General features: G+C 45.3%; 1 protein-coding gene across 1 annotated transcript in view; it reads left to right on the forward strand.

Moving 5' to 3' along the window:
• Positions 1 to 9,066: 9,066 nt before the first annotated feature.
• LOC142579340 (acyl-CoA Delta-9 desaturase-like) overlaps positions 9,067 to 21,953 on the forward strand; it is a 43,695-nt gene continuing 30,808 nt past the window's right edge. Inside the window, exon 1 of the mRNA XM_075689424.1 lies at positions 9,067 to 9,204. Within this exon, the coding sequence (XP_075545539.1) occupies positions 9,196 to 9,204 (9 nt within the window). The 5' untranslated portion in view covers positions 9,067 to 9,195. The remainder of the gene's footprint in view (positions 9,205 to 21,953) is intronic.

Consider the following 21,953-nt stretch of genomic DNA (forward strand, 5'->3'; position numbering starts at 1 on the left):
AAACCAGTCGACTGAACGGTAATAAGAAAACGTTGTGTTAAGGTGCTATCCCCTGTGACATCTACATTGAAATCTCCTCCGCAGATGAGGCGAAAATTATTTGCGCTAACATAGTCTAAAAATGTTTCAAAGAAGTCTATGAAACTTGAAATAATGCCATTCGGAGGCCGGTATACTACCGTTATTATTTCCAAGTTGCATTTCAAGGTTAACATCTCATAATCACTCGTTGAAATGCAGAACTCCGGAAGAGGAACGCAATGGCGCTGTGTTTCAATGTATGCGGCAACACCGCCACCGCGCCTGTTCGGCCGGTTAATGAAGTAATTGCTGTATCCATTTAGGCGTAGTGCGCTGCTATCACTATTGAAGCATGTTTCGGTTAGCATATTAATTCTAAAATGAAAACTGAATTCGCTCAGCAGTTCTGTTATCTGGTCTTCTTTATTGTGGCGGAGCGAGCATTGATGTGTAAAATTGAACTAAGAGGCTGGTGTGGAAGCTGAACGCGAGAGGGTAAAATGAAATCGTAATATTTCATTTTGACCGTTTATGAAGACGTATCAAATAGCGGAATTTGGTTCAGGGCCCGCCTTGACCGAGTCGGCTTCCTTCACCAGATAAAGGAGCACCTGCAGGTTCAGGGACCGGGCGTATCTTTGCAAGGTCCCATTCACAAGATATATATGTAATTTCAGAGTCATAAGCCCGCTCTGCAAAGATCTTACCATTGCTTGTCCGAACTGACTTCCATTTAGAGTTATGCTTCCTTTTCACTGCCATTCCTAGCAGCTTTTTTTTTTGTGCCGGACAAAGGTGTTCGTTCAAATATACCGGTGTTTCATCCTCTAGTCTTATGTCTTTGTTAGGGAGCCATGTCTTCTTTGTTTTCCTGAGAGCAGCATCACGCTTTGTTCTTGACTTAAATTGAACCACTACGTTTGTTATGGCAGGCTTCCGGGTGGGAACACGATGACATGTTTCGATGTCAGATTCAGCGATAGGTTCTGTGATGGCGTTTCCAATCTCGGACAAAATGGCCACAACGTTCTCGCTCTCCTTCTCGACGACCCCAAAAATCTCAAGATTTGCTTACCGTGAGTATTGCTCTGAATGAACAATTCGTTTTTCTAGGTCTGAAGCAGCCATTTCAAGAGAAGAGCATTTAGCTTTAAGCACATCATTATCACTTGCTTGTTCTGTGCTTTCTGATTTTCGGTCCTGCAGTTCTTTCTTAATATCACGCATTTCAGCATGAGCGTACTCAAGACTCTGAGTAAGATTACGTTGTTCAAGGCGTAAGTCCCTGATTTCATTCCGAAGTTCTCTTTCCATCAATTCCTTGAATGTCCTTAGTTCTTATTCGAGCTCTTCCTTTAGCCTAGCAAAATCGTCTTTCATTTTAGCCACATCTTTCGACATGCTTCCCGAGACAACCAACAAAGTAAGCACGACAAGTTGACAACTTAGCAGTAGCGGCGACTGACACAGAGAAAAAAAAAGTTACGTGTGTACGGTACTAACCTGCAGCAAAAAAAAAAAGGGGGGGGGACAGCAGGCTCTTAGATGATGCTCTGTTGTCGCCACCACTGCCAAGTGAGCCGGCCAGTGAAACGATGTCTTCTTTTACATATAGTCAGCTGCTTGTCGAGATACCACAGATCCTTGCACAGATACGTCTCCTGGTGGTGACGCCTCTTGGTGATGACAGTGCTCGGATACGGCGCGTGGGAGCCGTACCGGTAAAGGGCGTCGGATGCAGCTGCGCTGATCGGTGATCTGCAGAAAAAAAAAAGCAGCAGGCGCTTAGATGATGCTCTGTTGTCGCCACCACTGCCAAGTGAAGCAGTGGTGGCGTGGAACAAGGCGACTTGTCTTCCAGGTTGTTGGTAGCGTGCCATCTCTCCAAGATTCATTGTACAACTCAAGGAGAACACATCTCGCTCGCTCCCCCAGGTGACAGAGAGCTCGGTAGGAAATTCCGTCTGGTCCTGGCGCTGATGTGCGGCTACACTAAGCTAATGCTGCCTTAAGTTCGTGGACTGAGAATGGTAGATCCATGCGGTGATTACGTGGTGGCGGACAACTACTCGAAGGCGATGGAATGTTGGTAACTGTGAGTTGGCCGGATAATCTGGCGCAGAAATCCTCCGCCACGTCAATCTCCGATCTCTTTTGAGAGAGGGCATGAGCCTTGAATGGGAATCGCTGTACGGGGAGCGTTCGCAGACCGGGCACCATTCTCCATAGTTGCGATAATGGATTGCGTGTATCTAGCGACTCACAGAAGGCAGTCCAACGTTGCGATTCGAGCTTTTCAAACCGTCTCTGGTTCTTCTTTTGCATGCGTCTGGCGGTCCGTAACTCGTCCATTGTCTTTGTAAGTCGGTATCTTCGTTCAGCACGTCGTCGGATTGCTCGAAATAGTTCTAGTTCCACATCAATTTCTGTCAGTTTCGAAGAACATGTGTGAGTACGCATGGTGTCTTGCACCGCGTTCTTAATTGCCTCTCCAAGTCGAAAGATGGATTGGCGTCTCAGTGTTCCTACATAACAGACTGAAATTTAGACCAGTCCAATCTTTGGATCGTATCCCGTATTTTGGAAGGGGAAAATCCTCTGATCTTGACGTACGTGGGGATATGGTCGCTTCCGTGCGTCTCTATGCCCGCAAGTCACCCTGCACGTCTGACAAGGCTTCGTGAGACGGAAGCCAAGTCAAGACAGCTGCTCCTGTACGTGGAGCCACGTAAGAACGTAGGACTCACATCATTCAACAGCCAAAGTTCATTACTGGAGGCGAAAGATACCAGAGTTCTGCCTCCTGCGTTGATCTTCGGACTTCCCCAGAGTATATGATGGGCGTTGAAATCTCCAATAATGACCCAGGGATTGGGAGTTGAGGAAAAGATGTCTCGTAGTCTTTTGTGATCAAATCGATTTGACGGATAGGTAGGCGCCCACAAAAGTAATCGGCCAAATTCTTTTCCTTACGGTTAGGCATATATATTGATTATCGTCATTAGGTGGTGCAGGCTGATGAATGTAGGTGAGGTCACGGCGAATAAACACCAAAACCTTACTGTTTTGATCAACAGTTGACGACATAAACGATTCATATCCAGAAAGCCTGATCGTGTTTGATAAGTTCGGCTCGTAAATGACGATAATGGGAAACATATTGGCATACACGAAGTGACGGAAATCCGAAAGGCGCGCTCTGACTCCGAGGGCATTCCACTGAAAAATAGCTGCTTGTCGTACCTCACCCCTAAAAGACAGTGGCTGTGGAGCCATGATCTACACAAGTGTTGCCAGCACCGGACTCAGAGCGTCCAGTACTTGAAGCGCACTTCTGGCAGACGGTGTGTGCATGTCGCTTAGCAACACGCCAATGGCATTCATTAAAGGTCTAATAACAGCTATCACTTGCTCATCTGTTTTCCACGACTCCTCAGATACAGCACCTTGCTGTACTGGGGGCGGCTTCTTCTGCGGCTCTTCTGGCGGTCGTGTACGCGGAAGTGGCGGCCATTCCTTTGTGGAGAGAGATCTGGCAGTTTTCTCCCTTCCAACATCGGTGTTTGGAGTGCTGGAAACTTCCGCTGATGGTGCCTGGTGCGGCGCCAAGCCCACCTTATATCACATTACATGGGAATGCGTTCAGAATCAACAATTCCTTCAAATAAAAGACCCGAGTGCGGAGCAGTGGGAGAGGGTGCTCTCCAGCAGCGACCCGAAAGTCCAGCATGGACTAGTAAGGCACGCTCACCGAGTAGCCACCCTCAGTGGTGCCCTGGAATAGGGGCGTCGACCCTGCGCAGATGGGGAAGAGACCGTGAAGACGGCCGACCACATCTGCCACCGCTAATTTCTAACCAATTAGAGCAAATAAAGTTTTTCCTCCTCCTCCTCCGCTGATGGTGCTGCTTGACGAGTTGACTTTTCCTGAAAAGTTGATGCTTTCCGTCGTGAAGACCTTCGACGATGACGTCTTCTTCGCCGCACTTTCACAGCGGCCTCTTTGTAGGTAGAGTTGTCTCGCACCATTTGTTTAAGAATGGTGATCTCTTTCTTGATCTTGGGACAGTCTTCGGAAGAGGCGCAGTGATTACCCTGACAGTTAGGACACTTCAAGGTGGTTGCGCTGCAGTTGTCTTCTGAGTGGGGTTCGGCACATCGAGGGCACACGGCCGAATTTCTGCAAACACCCTTCACATGACCAATCTTCTGACAATTGAAGCATTGCATTGGTCTTAGAATAAATGGTCGAACCTGGTGGCGAAAGTGGCCGACCTTCACGTAGGATGGAAGGCAGTCGCCTTTGAATGTTATCCTCACACATGTGTTGCCGGGGCGACCAACATGCACACTGACGTTGTGTTCACTTGCTGGTTTTATGAGAACTGGGAGGTCTGCATTAGGTATTTCATTGTCAATGTCATAGATGACTCCTGTTATTGTGGCACCATTCGATGGCACGATGGAGCGGACCTTGATGTTTCCCAGCTGCGTTACGTGTTGTAGTATGTTCAGCGCGCTCGTACTTATCACATCGATTGCCACGATGTTTCGCCTAGCGTTTCTCCTGACATCCTTGACCTCGTTCGGCACGGTGTTATCTAGATACACGGAGAGTGCTTGCCTGTTGAGCGCGCGCAGGTTGTCAGTAGCGTTCTGTGGCACAAACAAGATGGAGTGAAGCCATGGTTGAGGCGCTGTTTTCACGGTGTTCGAGCTGGACACCGAAGATGAGTTGAGAATTCTTCGTTTGGGCCTTGCGGTACTGGACAAGTCGAAAGCTGTCTTCTAAGGACTCGTCACCTGATGCGGAGTACAACTGTGTCCTCGCTATCTCTCGACGTTTTTCCTCGCTTCCTCGAACCGATATCCATGGGTGAACGGGAACCGGGAGGGTCCTCGGTATGTTGTACATCCATCACTGCGATGGAGGGGGCGGGGCGGTAGACCCCACAGGTGCAGTGAGAAGTTCAGAAAAGCACAGAGACGGGCGAGATGTGTTTCGCAAGAGAAGCACTTCGTCTTCCTCCGTCCTGAGGTAACAAAGACAAAAGCCAGGCAATAGGAAGGAGCAGGCAGGTCTGTGATTATTCTTGAACAGATTGTTCACGCCTCGCAACCGCTTGGCTCGCAGGACTGTACCGCTTGGCTCGCAGGACTCTTCCACCCCCGCACCCGAGACTGAGTCGAGCGGAGGCGGTAGTACTGAGACAGCTCCAGACCGGATCGCTACCGAGCCCGAAACTGTTGAATCGCATGTACTCCGAGACATATCCGACAGATATGTGCAGAGTCTGCCGGAGGGAGACCGCAGACTACACGCACATCTTGTGGGACTGCATTAAATATCCAGAAGACGCTAACTCAAGAACACTCCCACCGCGGCTCGAGGCAGCCGCGAAGAGCTACGACCGAGACGATCAGCTCTGGGCCGTCCAGCAGGTCCTCGAGGCGCTCGAAAGGCACGGACCCAGCGAGCCGGCAACGGCGAGCGGAGACCCGCGCCGAGTAACGGCACCTTCGAGGATGACGTAGGCCCTCGTCGGGGCGCGCGAGCGCCCAACTGCAGGCATAAATAAAGTTTCTCCAATCCAATCCAATCACGCCTCGCTGCGAGCGTCTTCTGAAACTGCACTGAATATCGCAAGCTGGTGAAGTTTGCCTGGCGGCTCGCCTAGCATGCTACTCCAGACGGGTATGATGAAAAATAAAATGGTTGCTGCGAGTCTTACGGCGTGTATCTTACCGCGCTAGCTGTCGTTGTCACTGATTCGCCGTTACGGAGAAGCTGCAACTGATTGTTTCGTTTTGTAGACACCCTTCTCGTTGTTTCTGGTTGCAAGAATTTCTCAACAAGATGACTCAAAATCTAAAACATTGAACTTGGATATTAGTAACTATCCAATAACGATATGCATAGAATAGTAGTAAAAGGAGTAAGTGCTATTTACAAAAAAAAAGAAAAAATATAGGGATTGAGAAAAAGAGAAAATAAATGCGGAATTCTTGTCTAACTCAAGAAGTCCAATATGGCCAGACAAACGTTCCTATGACCCAAGCCCGGAGCGGAAGCACCCAACGAAAGAACCACCGGAACGCTCATGCGAATGCCCTTCTCTTCCCCGGATGTGATGTCGCTTGGGTCAGAGAGAGTTTAACTTGTTCGTATAGGCATTGTATAGTTTACGATATACCGGGGCACTGGAGACGGGGAGGCAGGGACGGCGCTGGTGGCAATATCATGTGGCGCTTTGTGCAACCCCAAAGCACAAGAAAAAAAATTAATGCTAGTCTCGTCGGAGGAAAAAGCAAAACAAGTCAATAATTATACATTCATGATTATGCCATTTATGCAGCCTTCCCACGAGCACTTGAGTTCCAAATAGTCAGCAACTTCTGCATTAATATCTCAACGTCAGGAGAAGACGCTTCCAGCGCTGCTTCGCATGCCTACCTGTCCGGTATTCCGTATATGGTAATGGTAAATGGCAAATGGTATTCCGTAAATGGTAAATGGTAAGAAGAAGAAGTCCCTCCGAGCGGCCGCTGCTTCTTCGGTGAGATATTATTTTCTATTTTCTTCGAAGGATCAGTGCTGTGCCCAGAGTTCACTGTTGTCCAGGGAGAACAGACATACCGTGGGATTTCTGTGTGCTAAAGATCACGCACAATATCGCGTGGTTTTGCTGCGCTCCGCAGCGCATCTACGCCTGCCACGGCGGTAGGCGTGGCAGGCATAATCCCCCATAGGGCCTGTAAGGTATTTTAAATAAATAAATAAATAAATTGTAAAAATGCGTCCGGACTGCAGCACCGGCACGGCGTAGACGAGCCCGTTTCACGTTCTGCTCGTGGTGCTGCTGATCGAATGCTGCCTGCTTCTCAGGAGTACGTATGACGCGTGGTCTACCCATTTCGGAGCCGGAGAGAAACTGCTGCGCGCGCACTCGGCTGCGACGTAGAGCAACGAAGTCACTACTGGCGCAGCCAGTCATGTGGCTCTGTGTCTTTTTTTTTTTTTTCGCGCATACGCACGGAGTTGCGCCCGAGGAGTTTTTGGCGTGCAGACGACAGACGGACGGACGGACGGACGGACGGACTGACGAGTTGACTAGCGATACACAACTTCGTCGTAAAAAGAGAAGGCGACGGGAATGCATGATGTCTGGGGGTGAGGGTTATTCTTTTATCTACCTATGCATACTAATGCAACGCTAACATGTTTGAAATAAAGCAAGTGTTGATTCGTGTTCCTGCTTGTATCCAGTTCAATGTCTCGTCGTTCCAAATCAGCGTGGTAAGAAAACTAAAGACATACTACCAACCTGCTGATGTCGCAGCATTTGTAGAAACGTTCGGTCACTTCAACTCTGGAATGGAATCAGCCAACGCGAGTTTGCTTGTTCGGTGTTGGAAAGTCGTACGAACGAAACTAACTGCTCCAACGCTTGACATCTGTCCAACACCACGAATGATGATTCGCTGTAGACGGTGTGTATAGAAAGCATATCATGTCTGTCCGCGAGCTAAATTCAGCTCATGCCGACAGCACGTTAGTGAGCGAACTTATCAAGGGGGTTTGGCCGGACATTTGAAACTGGCTAGAAAGGCAGGCATGCCGGCTATGCTTTTTTAGTGCCGCAAATGTAAGCGTTCGTCACTGGTATTAGTTGCTCTTAGATATCAGCTGTCTACTGCAGGCAGTTGAAATGTAATGGTGTGTGAATTTATTTGTGTACTCACAAACATATCGCGATTGCTACAGAAATACAGTATATAAGCCAAAGACATTGAAACATTCGGAACTCTTTTTAAATAGGTGCAGAGAACCTCATGGAACGAATAACTGAAAGGGATTCCACATAGTGAACACCGCATGCTGTGAACGCAAGGCGTGCACGCGTAGGCGTGCGTTATGAACTCGGGCAAGAATTTGAAGGAACACGCAAGTCACTCCCATGGCATGGGGAAACAATGGCATTCGCTCTCAATTTTCTATCCACACCTCTAGTAATGTTGTTCTACACTTTCAAGGAAAATGGCGCTGTTCCAGGAGACGTTGATGACAGAGTGCGTTGCGTATAATGACCGAAGACCACGCCGCGGGGTTTGGAGAGCGAAAAGGACTATGTTGTCAGCGAAGCTAGCGATAAGCAGCTCGAAAGACGGACATATTGCTCAACGTGCAACGCATATTTATGAGGAAAGCAAAACTTTACTCTTTGTGTTTGTTCTCTATCTTCCTCAACTTGCCGTGTTCATTCGCACTCTGATGTACAGAGTCACCGTGACCCGCAAGTGCCACTTATGAGGTCTCCAGCATTCTCTAGCGGCTGGGTTTCTGCGGTAAAGTGCAGCATTTTCTTCCATTGAAAAGGAGGCCATGTTTGTGCGATGATGCGCCCCGCTGAAGGTGCTGACTTCTTTAAAGTGCTTATTAAAGCGCATTATTGCGCCCTTTCTAGGGTGGCATAGTAAGGCAGCCAGATAGAGAAAAGAGCGCCGCCCTCACTTTGACACACGCACGCACGCACACTGAGCGGCGAGCTTCGAGCTAGGCTGATGGATGCATGCATACACACGAAACGCGTGTGTTCGCGCGCAGCTTTCAACGCGGAAAAACCTAGTGACAACAAGCACGTAACCAAAGCAGGCAAATGACACCGATTTCATTGTTCATTCTTTTTAAACTTTTCGCATTTCGGCGTTTGTAAGCAGTTTTCCAGAAAAGAACAACAAGCGAACATTGAGGAAAAGGAGGGAATAACTCTGACCATAGACCACATTTGGTACCTTCAATCAAAACGAATGGCAAAAAAAAAAAGATGAGGAGAGAAATAAATGCGAAAGAAAGCAACGAAGCCGAGTGCTGTGGCACTAGCCTGCGATGTATGCCACTGTAAAACAATGGTTGATTTCACCCGCCTACGTCACGGCATGCTAAGACAATGAAGAGTGTACCGCCGCCCCAGGAACGGCGGAGCGGGTCGAAAAGTGGCGGAAAGGGCGAGAGAGGTGACTAACGAGAGAAACGTTATAACGTATCGTGCTCGCACCTCCGGTAGCCACACTTCGTGACCGTCGCGCACGGAGCCACGAACGGAGTTCGCACGCGCAGCACTGCAGGCCACCACTCTGTGTCAGGAGTTTTACACCCGACGTCGCCTTTTCACCATGACAACGGTAAGATCTGTCGTGTGTCCCAGTACTTACGAAACGGCGTGCGAAATTCGACGGTCGTCAAGAAAGGAAGAAAATTCAATGTCTCGGTGGGAAGCTTTGAATGTCAAATCTTGAGCAAGTCTTTCTTTCTTCTTTTCTGTCTTTTTTTTTTCATTGTAGAAAATTGCTTGGTGTGGGGATGTGGGCACTGTTCTGACACTAGATGACAGCGAAGAACTTCCGCTACTTTGGATAAGCGCTGCTTTAGATGGGCAGAGTAGTTTGAACAGGGTGGTTTACCCGAGTCTACGAAATGGTTATTGAAACAACAGCCCGAGTACCCGTAGTTTCACGTGCAGCCCACAAGACACATCGATTCCAGCTCATTTAGCAAAAGCACCGTAACTCCTCTCCCGAAAGCGATCGACAACTGTCGAAAGACAGCTACCCAAAACATATGCGTGCTTCGCGTACCTGTAAATGAGTAATGTCCAGGAATTTTAGACATTAGCCATTTGGTTATATATTGAACTTTACCATTATGCACGAACGTAACTCAAATGCGCAGCATTTCCAAAAAAAATACCGTTTTAGAATGCCACCCGGATTTCCAACAACTTTCAATTAGCAACTTCTAGAGGGTACGTTCTTCTAATAACTTGTGTGTTTAAGGAAATTCTTCGCAACTTTCTTATTGCTTTATAGCAGCGTTTTAATACTGACCAAAACAATGCTATAACGCAGAGAAGACGTTACGACTGAGCGCCGTAAATGCACATGTTAATAAATGGTGTATGCTCTCGACGTTGCTAACTTAACGTTGTTGAAATTCGGGTGGCCTTCAAAAGTATTATTTTTTAGTTATCACGTTTAATAATGCTGCTGATTAAGTTACGCTAGTGTATTGCCGTGAAGTTCAACAGGTAGTGGATAGTGTCCAAAATTTATGAGTATGATGACAATGAAATTCTTTGAATTTAGCGCTGTTTCGGCACTCCTCCAGTAGCGGCACACTGTGATATTCACTAGTGCTAAGACTCCCAATTTTGAAAATCCTGGTTTGACAGAAGCAGTGATGTAGATCACTCGCTTCCGACTCATCGGTGAGTTTAGTCGAAGATGCATGAAAATAGTTTATAAATGCTGGAATAGAATCAGCGAGTGGATGACCCCGAAACAATTATCCGGAATGCAAAGGCACTCCACGAACGGCGTAGGCAGACGTTTTCTGGCGCTGACAGGTTCAGATCTACAATAACGCCGAGTGTCTTGACTATACTTCTTTCCGAAGCGTAGTAGTGTGACTGCAGAAAAAATTCTGTATACTTTGGAGGGTGCGAAAAGTGAAGGCTAAGTACACAAACTATGCACGGGCACATACATTCCGATTCGTACACTACTTCCTTCGAAGATTGTGCTTTCTTACAGAGAATATGGCGATCTCCGTCGACCGCCCATAATGCATTCTTCGAATGCATCTGGCAAAAAAAGGGAAGAGGACAGGAAAAATTAAAAAAAAATAGTCAACCGCAAAAGACAGCGTAACAGCTTTTGTGACGCTTGCAGAGTACCCTTTCTTGAAAACATACCGGTCTGTAATATAAGTGATTGGACGTTCTCAAGAAAAAAAAAAAAAAGATGTTTTCAGTGGCTCTGTCCAATTCGCTGTCGCTAGAAACACTGGTCGTTCCCGTTCAGAATTTATGCTCAATTAAAGAAAAAGAACTTTGAGGCTTCTCATCAGCTTCTCATGAGCTGACACCTGTTAGCCCATGGAAAGTTGAAGCTGCAATAGAGCAGGCGAATGGCCATGGCTTCTATATTGAGCTTGGTAGTAACGCAAAATAAGAAAGCGTTGCACTCGTTTGGCGTCATGAATATGATACAAGTGCTTTCCCATTATTCAGAAGTGTCAACAGCTATTTAGTTTGAAATGCTTAATGGGCTTCACAGGCACAATTATGAACAACACTTGTCTTTTAGCTTCCATGGGAGTATCTATAAACACTGAGAGCATGCAGGATGATGCCTATATGCTCCTTATAGCCAACTGACAACAATGTAAACCCTAAACCTATACTCCAGAGGAAAATGGGCAATGCAGTAACTGCAGATTGAGGCAGAAGATAAGCTATGAACGGTTATAATGCAGACCGAAATCGTTCTACGGTTGTTTATTTGCTAAGTCATCGAAATAGAAGTATCAAGCAACACGCGCTGCGTGTGCATTGGCGCTTTGTTGTCTGCATGAGACTTACCCCCCCCCCCCCCCCTACCTAAGTCTTCTGGTCACGCGCTCGGAGGAGCGATGACAGGCTGATCGTACTCATTAGTTTGACTGTGGGTTTCCTGTGCGCTACAAATGCCTGCAGTCATCCAGTGAGCTACACAAATTTTCTTAAAATGCGACTCTGACTAGGAAATTCCATTCTTTTATTTTTCCCGCTGATCACTCTACCTTCTTTCGTTTTTTTTCTTTTTATAATAAAGTTCAGTAGCATGCTACATTCCTGTAACACATGAAGACGAGAGTCTGCTGCACACTTGGTACGGCAGTAGGTTATACGATCGGAGGGGTCATACTTCTTGCAAGACATAACGAGCCGCAGTGCGAAGCAAGCGTGTAGCAAGCCGTTGTCTGCGTTGTCCGTTGTCCTCTGTACGTTGCCGTCTTTTTACCCACCGTGGATGCTTAGTGGCTATGGTGTTGAGCTGCTAAGCACGAGGTGGCGGGATCGAATCCCAGCCCCGGCGGCCGCATTTCGATGGGGGCGAAATGCGAAAACTCCCGTGCACTTAGACTTCAGTGCACCTTAAAGAACCTCAGGTGGTCCAAATTATTCCGGAGTCCCCCACTACGGCGTGCGTTACAATCAGATCGTGGTTTTGGCGCGTAACACCGCATAATTTTTTTTCTTTTTGCCATCTCGCATCGCCGCGTTGCTGCTTTCGCTGTTCGGTTTCTTGGGCACGTTTTGAACGCTTAGCTGCGGCTCGCGCCAACGACGTTTCTCTTCGAGTTGACGCTGCATCCACGGGAAAGCAGCACCCGCGGTCGAACGCCTTGCTCGCGTCCCTTCACACGTCGTACCTCGTTTCCCGCTTGGCGAGCATCCTCGGCCGTAGCGTACTTCCGAGTGGGGCATGCAATGCTTTATCGATCGTTCGGATACTTGTTTTGAGCTTGCTGTTTATTGATACGTATGCTGTTCAGTGTGCTGCATGGGTGATTTCAATGAATGAATTGTTCGCTTCACTTTGCTGAACGCTTGTAGCCTCTGTCTTAAGGGTGTATATGAGCCATTGCATTGTTTTGCTTGCTTAAGGGGTAGGGGCCATATCATTTTTACTTGACTACGGAGGTATGAGCCATTGCTGATGGTTATATTTTTTGTCCCACTCGACTAGACGCCGCGCTTTTTTTTAGGTATGAGTCGTTGCAACGAGCCACTTAGGACTTTCGCCATAACATTTTGCTCGCATTTTCACGGCAGCAATGCGGTGAAAAAACTTTTCTTACTATATTCAAAAAGTGTGTCTGTGTGCCTTAAACGGACACTAAAGAGAAACGCTAAATCAGTTCAGAGTGACGAAGCATTCTTTCAAAACTCTATTTTCGATGATTTCGCGACAATACCTTAATTTGGTTAGTAGAACAGAAAATGAAGGTTAAAGTTCGATTTCTCGTTGCGGACCATAAACTTAGCGCCGGTACGTCAATGTGACGTCACGATTTTTTGTCCTTTTTTGACTTTTTTGTCCGCGCTGTGGCAGCTGATGTGTTTAGATATAAGGAACGTGCCCTATACTTGGCAGTAAAATTAACTTTTGAACATTCTAACTCTACAGCAAAACTCGTGCCAGCGGGAGAGTTCTATATATTTACAGGCCGTTGTAAGTTCTGTTGTTCGAGAGGCTTTAATCGGAAGTTTGTTGGGAACCCTTTTTGTGAGCACGATATAGTAGGTCTCGCCTATAGGATCTCAGTGTATAGTAGTGGTGAGATTGAGAGGATAATGTTGTAATAAGTAGAGTCGGTGGAATACTTGTTTTGTTGTTTCTAAACACCGCCGAAACTAAGGCTATCCCTTGCCTTAAAAATATAATAAACGTAAAAAATAAACGAAACATACGAAACAGCGTTCCGTGTACTTGATCTCCGAAGTCAACACTCGAAGAAGAAAAAAAAACGTTTATATGGGCCGCTTAGGTAATGCTCAAGACGTCATGTTACGGACGAGCGATCATGCACTATCTAAAGATGACGTCGGCCGATATTGTTGTGAACAATGAATATGCTCAACTAAGTAGCTTCAAATATAGAGTTTGTTGGTTCTCCATGCTCTATAATGTAACAGGATGTAATATAATGACTTGGGAAAACGACTAAAACGGAAGGCTAGAGAACAGACAAAAGCAAGCGCTGACTTTCAACTCTACGTGTCAGTACTTGACTGTGTCTGCTCTTCGGTTTTTGTACCGTCCCAAGTCGTGCTGTTGCATTCTGCTTCACATTGCAGGCGGGGCTCTTCTAAAATGTTGCTTTCGAAGCACCTGGCACAACGTTTAAACGTTCCGCCATCAGATGCGCAGGTTCATTCATCGCTGCCCCTGTTTTCCAAGCGTGCGATGGAAAACGGCAGTATAATTCGTTCTGGGAGTTATTATACGGAGGCCTTCAACAAAGCGTTGTGCGTGCAGGAATTTCTTCGGCAAGCTGTTCTCAAAGTTGTAAGAACGTTAAGAGACTCACGAATTACTCGAAATAAATCTGAACATTTCAAATGGACTCGACAAAGTCACATTTTCTTTCCTTCCGAGAAGGGTCGAATACAGCAGGGACATACCGTTAGCCTTCTTGAGGCCGCTAATCTCGTCATCACGGATAAAAGGCACGGACAAAGGAAAACGGTACCAGCTAGACGAAAGGTAACGGCACGCTAGCAATAACTGTCGGCAACGACTCATGGCCGCGCCGCTTTAATTCACTTATAATGCCTCCCTTGCCATTGCGCAAGCAGCGGCAACGCGGACAGCTTTCACTGTGGGAAACAATGACCGTCTCTGGGTTGAAATAATGTTACTTTCACAAGTAGAAGACGCAGACCAGACACCCTGTTGTCCGCCTGGACGGAGTTATATTGTTCAAAACCTTGGGACGCCAGCCAAATTGGAAATGGTGACTCTCGGCTCGACTACTTTTGTCTCTGGCATGTCTAGAGAACGGTGTCTCTCGCGCCTCGCAGATCGTGAAAGAATGAGAAGCTTAGTTTATGCGAGGCCGTGCTATCAAGTTTGCAGCTTTTCCTATAGAGAGGCCGATATTTGTCGTCTGATAACGAGAGGAGAACGGGCGCAAGAAATCGACAGCTAAAGGGCGCGAGGCACAAGTCAGACATTACTCTCCACATTTCGCGGGGTTAACTTATCAGTCGGAAAAAGATTCCTATGCAATTCGTACATCGCTTAAAATACCACATTTAGATGTCCCTTGGCTGTGCCTACAAATGCCTCATTGACAATTCGATAAGTATAATAGTAAGTCTCAAGTTAGATAAATAATTACAGTTACCTAATTAAATATCAGTAGCAAAAAGTTACTGGCGGCTACTCCGCTGTACTGGAAACAATATGCAAAGGGTTTTCTTCTAGTAACGCATTCCTCTTTCTTTTTTTAAATCGTGGTGCATGATAGTTCATTGGGACACCCTGTATATATTTATAACCTCTGCATACAACTGACAATGTTTCCCTCCTTAATAAATGTTGCAAATTACTAGAAATGCTTTATTTTCCATGGGTCGTTAGCATTGCTCATTGGGAGGAGAAGCCATACTGAGACACATACTATTCACGTGCATTTTACACGCCATTGACAAAAGACTGCCGAAGGGGTCACTGAAGTCGACAGGGTTTTTTCAGGGTAAAAAAAAAACACGCAAAGCAATTTGGAGTGAGGTGAATATACAGCAACATATTCCTTCTCTAGTAATAGGCTATCCATACCTTTAGAAATATTTGTTAATTGACTACCCCCTCTTATTTTAGAAATATAATAAAATTTGTCCTGTCTATATATTTAAATATATTGCCTATGTACACTCTGTTTACAGGGGAAATTTAAAAAAAATGTTGAAGCGAGGAAATACGGATGACGCAGCCGCCGCTGGTGCTTCTAATGCGCTTGTCCGCCTATTGTCAGCATTTGCAAAAATAAAGCGAAACTATATATATATATATATATATATATATATATATATATATATATTCATATATATATATATATATATGAATTAATTAAAAGTCATGCACGTCCGCACCAACAGTGATGCAGTAAGCTATTAGCCACAATACAATTTTAGGTGAAAAGGTGGAGGCAAGTCAAAAGATACATCACATGATGCGGGTCACAAAACTCTGGTAAAGACACTTTAGGTGTGTGCTTGGGGGGAGGGCGGGGAGGTCAGCTATAGCATCGCCAGGGGGGGGGGGGCCCTGACCCCCTACCTTCCACGGCTGCAGTCTGTTGAAGGTAGGCGCTTGCTGCGATGTCGGTGCACCTTAAAGGAAAAGGAAGTGCGGTGTCATAAAAACTAACGGTGTTTCTCATAGCCAATGTGTACGAGAGCTTTGGGACGTAAGATATAGACTACATTTGCCATGCCGTTCTACTGATGTAAACTTGATATGCTGCGAATAATAATAATAATAATAATAATAATAATAATAATAATAATAATAATAATAATAATAATAATAATAATAATAATAATAATAATAATAATAATGCTTATTCGCATCACTGTAGAAGGTACATGATTCTGGAGCCCGGCATAGAAAGCAGTCGTGTCCACAGCAATGGTCCCGAATTGGCAGCTCCAAACACCGAGATATACGAGTACAAAATACGCACAAATGATTGAAGCTACTAAATATGCTTTATATAAATATGGTACGTTTTTCTGAGCAAGACATATACGCATCGGTACCATCTCAACATACAAAGAAGTGGCAGAACTCGGAATGAAGTAAGAACATACAGTAAGAACATGAAAGAACATACCGTGTGTTGCAGCTAACTTTAGCCACGCTGTTCAATGAAAAAAAAAACACTATGCAAGATACATTTATAAGACCTACGGTGTCTGACGACCGAACACGGGTCGGAGGTCTTCAAATCATATCTTGCATAGTGTTCTTTTTTTTTTCGTTCCCACAGCTTGACTAACGTTAGCTGGGACACCATATATATAGCCCAGGACATACTGAAGTGGGCATGTAACTCTTTAAAGGTGATATTCTCACGTTCAATGTTTCGTAGTTCAAATAACAAAGCTGCTCAAGTTGGTGGATTATCAAAGCCAATGTTTTTCACTGCATGATTCACCAGCATAGCCTCTGTAGGAAGCACGTGGACAGGGGCTTTGTTCTTAAACCTGTTTTTTCAGCTGGTAATGTTATCAGGCCACACGGGCACAATCACGCGCAGTTCGGTGAATTGCTGAAGCAGGCGGAATCTGAGTTGAGGGCCTGATGTCTTACACGGCAGTTCGGTGGCTGAGCAGCGGAAAAGTGTTGTCTCGTCCCTTTAACCTTAGGAAAGAACGAATGCCTTGAACAGAAAAACCAGCCCGAGCCACTGCCGTCCAGTAACGAGTTGCTGTGGACACTGGCCTTTTGCGTGGACTTACCAACCTGCAAAAAAAGCTTAATCTAAAGCTCCAAGGAGAGGCAGCCTTATTCAGGACCTGTGCATGGTTGTAAACGGCTTCATCTCAAAACTGCAGCTTTTTTCAGAAGCAGATATAAAAATCGAAGAGTATTAGTTGAAGCACGAAATTGACACAGAATACAGGGAACCAGACATTGATCCCTGAGTCCATTTCGCGCTTCCCCTCTCCTCAGGGATTACCACCTTGCCCGGTCCCAAACTTTGAAAAATTGAAAGCGGAAGCACTCCCGCTGCTGCTCATCAATTAGGGCGGAGACTGATACATTTCCTATCCCTATTTATGACAAGAATCCTAGTTGATCTACGCACACAATTTTGTCAAGGATTCTGTGGCCTTGATGCCAAGAAAGAAGAACTAGAGATTTTCCTAAATCTATTTAGCGGTGATGTCCATTCCCTTCCAGATTTCTTTTTTCAGTTAGAAGCAAATAAACTGCAGTCAAACGACATATTGAAGGACAAGTACAAGGAAGAATGTCTAAACAGTTTCTAGAAGTTACTAAGTTCCGAGCAGTTCTGAAACTTAAAGCAATTTGCCCGCAGGTAAATGTCAGTTTTTAATACTGCCTAATTTGCAATCAAACCTTCTCCCGAATGAAAAACGGAAGTTAAGATACATGGCTAATTCGTCACACAAGGACCTGAGTTCATTGCCTATTATTGACTCATTAAACGTGCCACCACATCTCACTGAAATCATAAAGTCGGAAGTACAAGGTCCAACACTCACATTTTGCCCCGTGCTACGTCTTGACAACGGGACGCAATTTTCATGCATTCACGTAGAGTACAATCTGCTTAGTGCCCTGTGCGGAATTTTTCTGTCGACACATCTTTCACCATTTGTACATATGGCAATATTGCAAATACGTAAACGAACAATGTAAAAATGGGAATATTTTCTTTCCTCCTGAATTTTTTGGGGGACCACATCACCCATTTATTTATTGGCGTCATTCTGACAGTTCCTATTTTCTCAATCGGCATCTTGTGCCAAATATGCTCAAATTTGTATCCGTGGCGACGGGTGCCATTCTAATAGTACAGTACCATATATTTTACGTTGTATTCAGAGGCCACAACAGCTTTTAGTCGAACATTTAAAGGCTTCGTAACTATGTCAAACTTCTTTCCAACCTCATGCATATTGTGTTCCGTGTACAGATAGCGCAGAGCGAAAAAAACACGGACGAAGGAGGCACTCGTGAGCAGGACGGGCGCAGTCCTTATCCGCGTTTTCTCACGCTGCTCTGTCGACATCCAAAAAATGAGCCAGAGTTTTATGCTCCTCGTGCCTCGTTCCCGTGTTGTAGCACGTTGTCATAGCCGCACATTTCACCTCCTCTTTAGTGTCCCTGTGCATCCTCCCACACGCACTCAGTGCTTTCTCTCTCTCCCTTTTTTACTCTTTCTATTCCCCTTTCCCCACCCCAAGTGTAGGGTAGCAAAGCGGGTGCTCGTCTAGTTGACCTCCGTGCCTTTCCTGTTCTCTCTCTCTCATCACCTCTTCTCTGTAAATATTGTGAGATTTCTACGCACTATAGAAGGCATTTATGCTCCATGTGTTTTTTTTTTATTCATATGATATAAGGAGATGTTGGCGCGCAATTTAAGGCGCCGGCTACTCCTTATCTCTTGGGTGGTTCCGTCATACATCATTCAGGGTGAACGGTTACATATCAAATAGTCTTTTCACACAAGCACACCTATGGCTCCACACCTACGTAGTCGAAAGTCTCAAAAGTACAAACGATACTGTCGCCTAATAACATTGTCGCCTAATAACACTTAGCACTCTATGTCTCCACACCTATGTAGTCGAAAGTCTCAATAGTACAAACGATACTGTCGCCTAATAGCACATTTTCTAGTCAGCGGGTCAGCGGGTACATACAATATACATGGCAAATGTCTTCACACTTATGTAGTCGAAAGTCTCAAAAGTACAATCGATACTGTCGCCTAATAACACGTTGTCTAGTGAGCGGGTGGTATATACAGCGTGTTAAAATATTAGCACATACAGTCACAACAAAGCAGTCAACATAACATAATTCCCAAACAGATGGATATATAGAGTGACATTCAAATGAACAGAACAATGAAAGCACTAATAACGTCCAACGATGTCACTGTCTTTAAAAAAAGTCTTTAGTGCTTTTAAAGCGCTCTTCTGCAAGGCCGGTGTTGGCCAAGGGCCCAAAAGTTTCCTTAAACTGAAAGGTCTGCGGTCTAATTTACTTAGCGCTGATTTAAGTCGGCATCTTGGTGTGTCGTGATGTGGGCAATCTAGAAGGAGGTGATATATATCTTCATCTACAAATCCACAATCACATTCGGGGGTTTCCGCTCGGCCAATTCTGTGTAAGAAATGCTTTGTGTAGGCAGTGCCTAGCCGTAATCGATGAATAAGCGTTTCCATAGTTCTATCTAATGACAATGAAAATTTGAATTCAATAAATGGATCAATATGATATAAGTCAGAGCTCTTAGAAGTCTGGTCAAACCAAGTGTTTCTAGACATGTTGACAGACGTTGTCCTTATAATGCAGCGTAATTCATTTTTTGATATTGGGAGCGGAGCCGTATCATCTTTCAGGTGCGCTTGTCGTGCTGCTTCATCGGCTGCTGTGTTGCCAGGAATGTTGCAATGCCCTGGTATCCACTGGAGTGCTATTGCATGTTTCGCTTCGCTTGCCTTTGTGAGGTTTTTAAGTGTTTCATAAATTATACTGTCGCTGAATGCTTTCCCCTTTGTGCTGCAGAGTGATGTTAGAGCCGCCTGTGAATCGCTGAAAAATACCCATTTTTGCGCTTCTGTTACTGACAATATAAATTTTACCGCACATAGGATTGCGAACAGTTCAGCCGTTGTGGACGAAGTCGCACGAGATAACTTAAATGATTCTTGTTTGTTGAGGTGCGGTATAATGAATGATGAAGTTGAAGAGGTTGCTGTACTGGAGCCGTCTGTATAGACGTGTGTGTATCCTGAATACCGCATATATATCTGGTATAGTGCGAGTTGTTGAGCAGCTTGAATGAACATGTCTCTTTTGCTGAATATTCCTTCTACTGACAATTCGATTTTTGGAACTGTAAGCAGCCATGGAGGATATTCGATGTCTGAGTTCCAAAATTCATTTCCTGGCAATATGTGAAGATTTTTTTGAATTTCTATGTGAACATAACTTCTATCTCGTTTCATTATGTCTAGAGCCAATGGGTGGTTTTTATGCTGGGTTTGAAGACGGAAATAATGCCGGCATGTTTCTGTAGTTCGCATAACTGGAAATGGTGATTGGCGAGCCTCAGCTATTACAAGAGAACTCGAAGTCGCTCGTGGAACTCCTAGACATAGGCGTAGTCCTCTAGCTAAAAGTCTTTGAAGTCTCTCTTCTGACGTGTGGGAAAGTCCGTGTAAGATGGGCGCGGAATATGCAATTTTTTGTCGTATTAATGCATTGTAAACAGTCAGCATGGACGATACTGATCCGCCCCATGATGTGCCTGCAAGTCTGCGAAGTACAGTCACTGTGGCATTGACCTCGTTTTCGAGTTTTTTTAAGTGGGGTGTCCAGGATAGCTGCCTATCAAGTATTACGCCAAGAAATCGATGCTGTGTGACAATCATTAGAGGGTGTCCTTCCAGATTAAGAGTGAAATTTTTTAACTGCCTCCGAGTGAAGGGCAATACAGCAGTCTTTGCGTGTGATAGTACCATTCCTCTTTCTCTCAAAAATTGGTTGATGATATTTATGCCGTCTTGCAATGTTATCTGGAGTAGTTGAGCATTAGATCCAGATGTCCAAATACACACATCATCTGCATACAGAGAAAACTTTAACTGTGATGGCAGTCTTCGTGTTAAATCAGCCATGACGCAGTTAAAAAGGAAGGGGCTGAGTACGCTTCCCTGTGGTACTCCCTGTTTGACGAGATGTTCAGCACTCTTTCCTTCACCCGTCTTAACAAATATTTTGCGACCTGATAGAAATTCAGAAATCCATCGCAAGGACCTGCCAGACAGACCAAGTTCCAACATGCTTAGCAAAACATGAACGTGACTAACAGTGTCAAATGCCCTCTTGATGTCTAGGAATACTGCTATAGTCATGTTTCCACATGCACGCTCGTGCTCCACACAGGTTACTATATCTAATATTGCATCCATTGTGCATCTATGTTTTCTAAAACCTACTAAGTAGTTGGACAACACATTCGTTTCATTACACCACCATTGAAGTCGCGCGTCAATCATTTTCTCCATTACTTTGCATAAACAACTTGTCAAACTAATGGCGCGGAAGGATTCAAGGCACAAGGGCGTCTTACCAGGTTTTAAAATTGGTATGATCCGAGCGACTTTCCAAGAGTCAGGTGCAGTTTCCTCTATCCATAAGTTATTATAGATGTCTAAGAGCGCATTTGTACCTGTCGGTCCGAGGTTTCTTAGCATATTGTACGTAATGCCGTCCGGCCCAGCAGCGGACTTTTGGCGACATGATGCAATTGCACATTGGAGCTCGCTTAATGTGAAAGTGTGATCTAATTGAGGATGTTGGGCCCAGTAGCAAGCAGTAATTTTTCGCTTAGCCAACTCTACTGAAATATCAAATTCTGCACATTGGGATGAAAAAGCAGATCTCGAAATAAGCTCACAAAATTCATCTGCAACTATTATTTCACACGTGTCCCGGGCTACAGCGAGAGCACGAAATGGGAAGCTTTGTGTTACAGGTCCGCTTAAAGAACGAATTACAAGAAAAATTCGTGGGACAGACGTGTGAGGAGACAGCGTGCCGCAGAAATCGCGCCAGCGCCGTTTGCCTAAGCTTTCCATTCGTCTGCGCATTACATTGTGTATTTTCTGAGCGTTTCTGTATGCTTCCAAACTTCCGCTCCGTCGGTAAGCTCTTTCGGATCGGCGTCGGATGGCTCTTAGGTGTTCATATTCTCCGTCAACTGCAGCATAATCTTTTGGTATTGGGACCTTCTTTGTGCATATGTTCATATTATCCTGCAAAAATTCTGTAAA

Source organism: Dermacentor variabilis, chromosome 1 (assembly GCF_050947875.1).
Source record: "Dermacentor variabilis isolate Ectoservices chromosome 1, ASM5094787v1, whole genome shotgun sequence".
NCBI lineage: Eukaryota > Metazoa > Arthropoda > Arachnida > Ixodida > Ixodidae > Dermacentor > Dermacentor variabilis.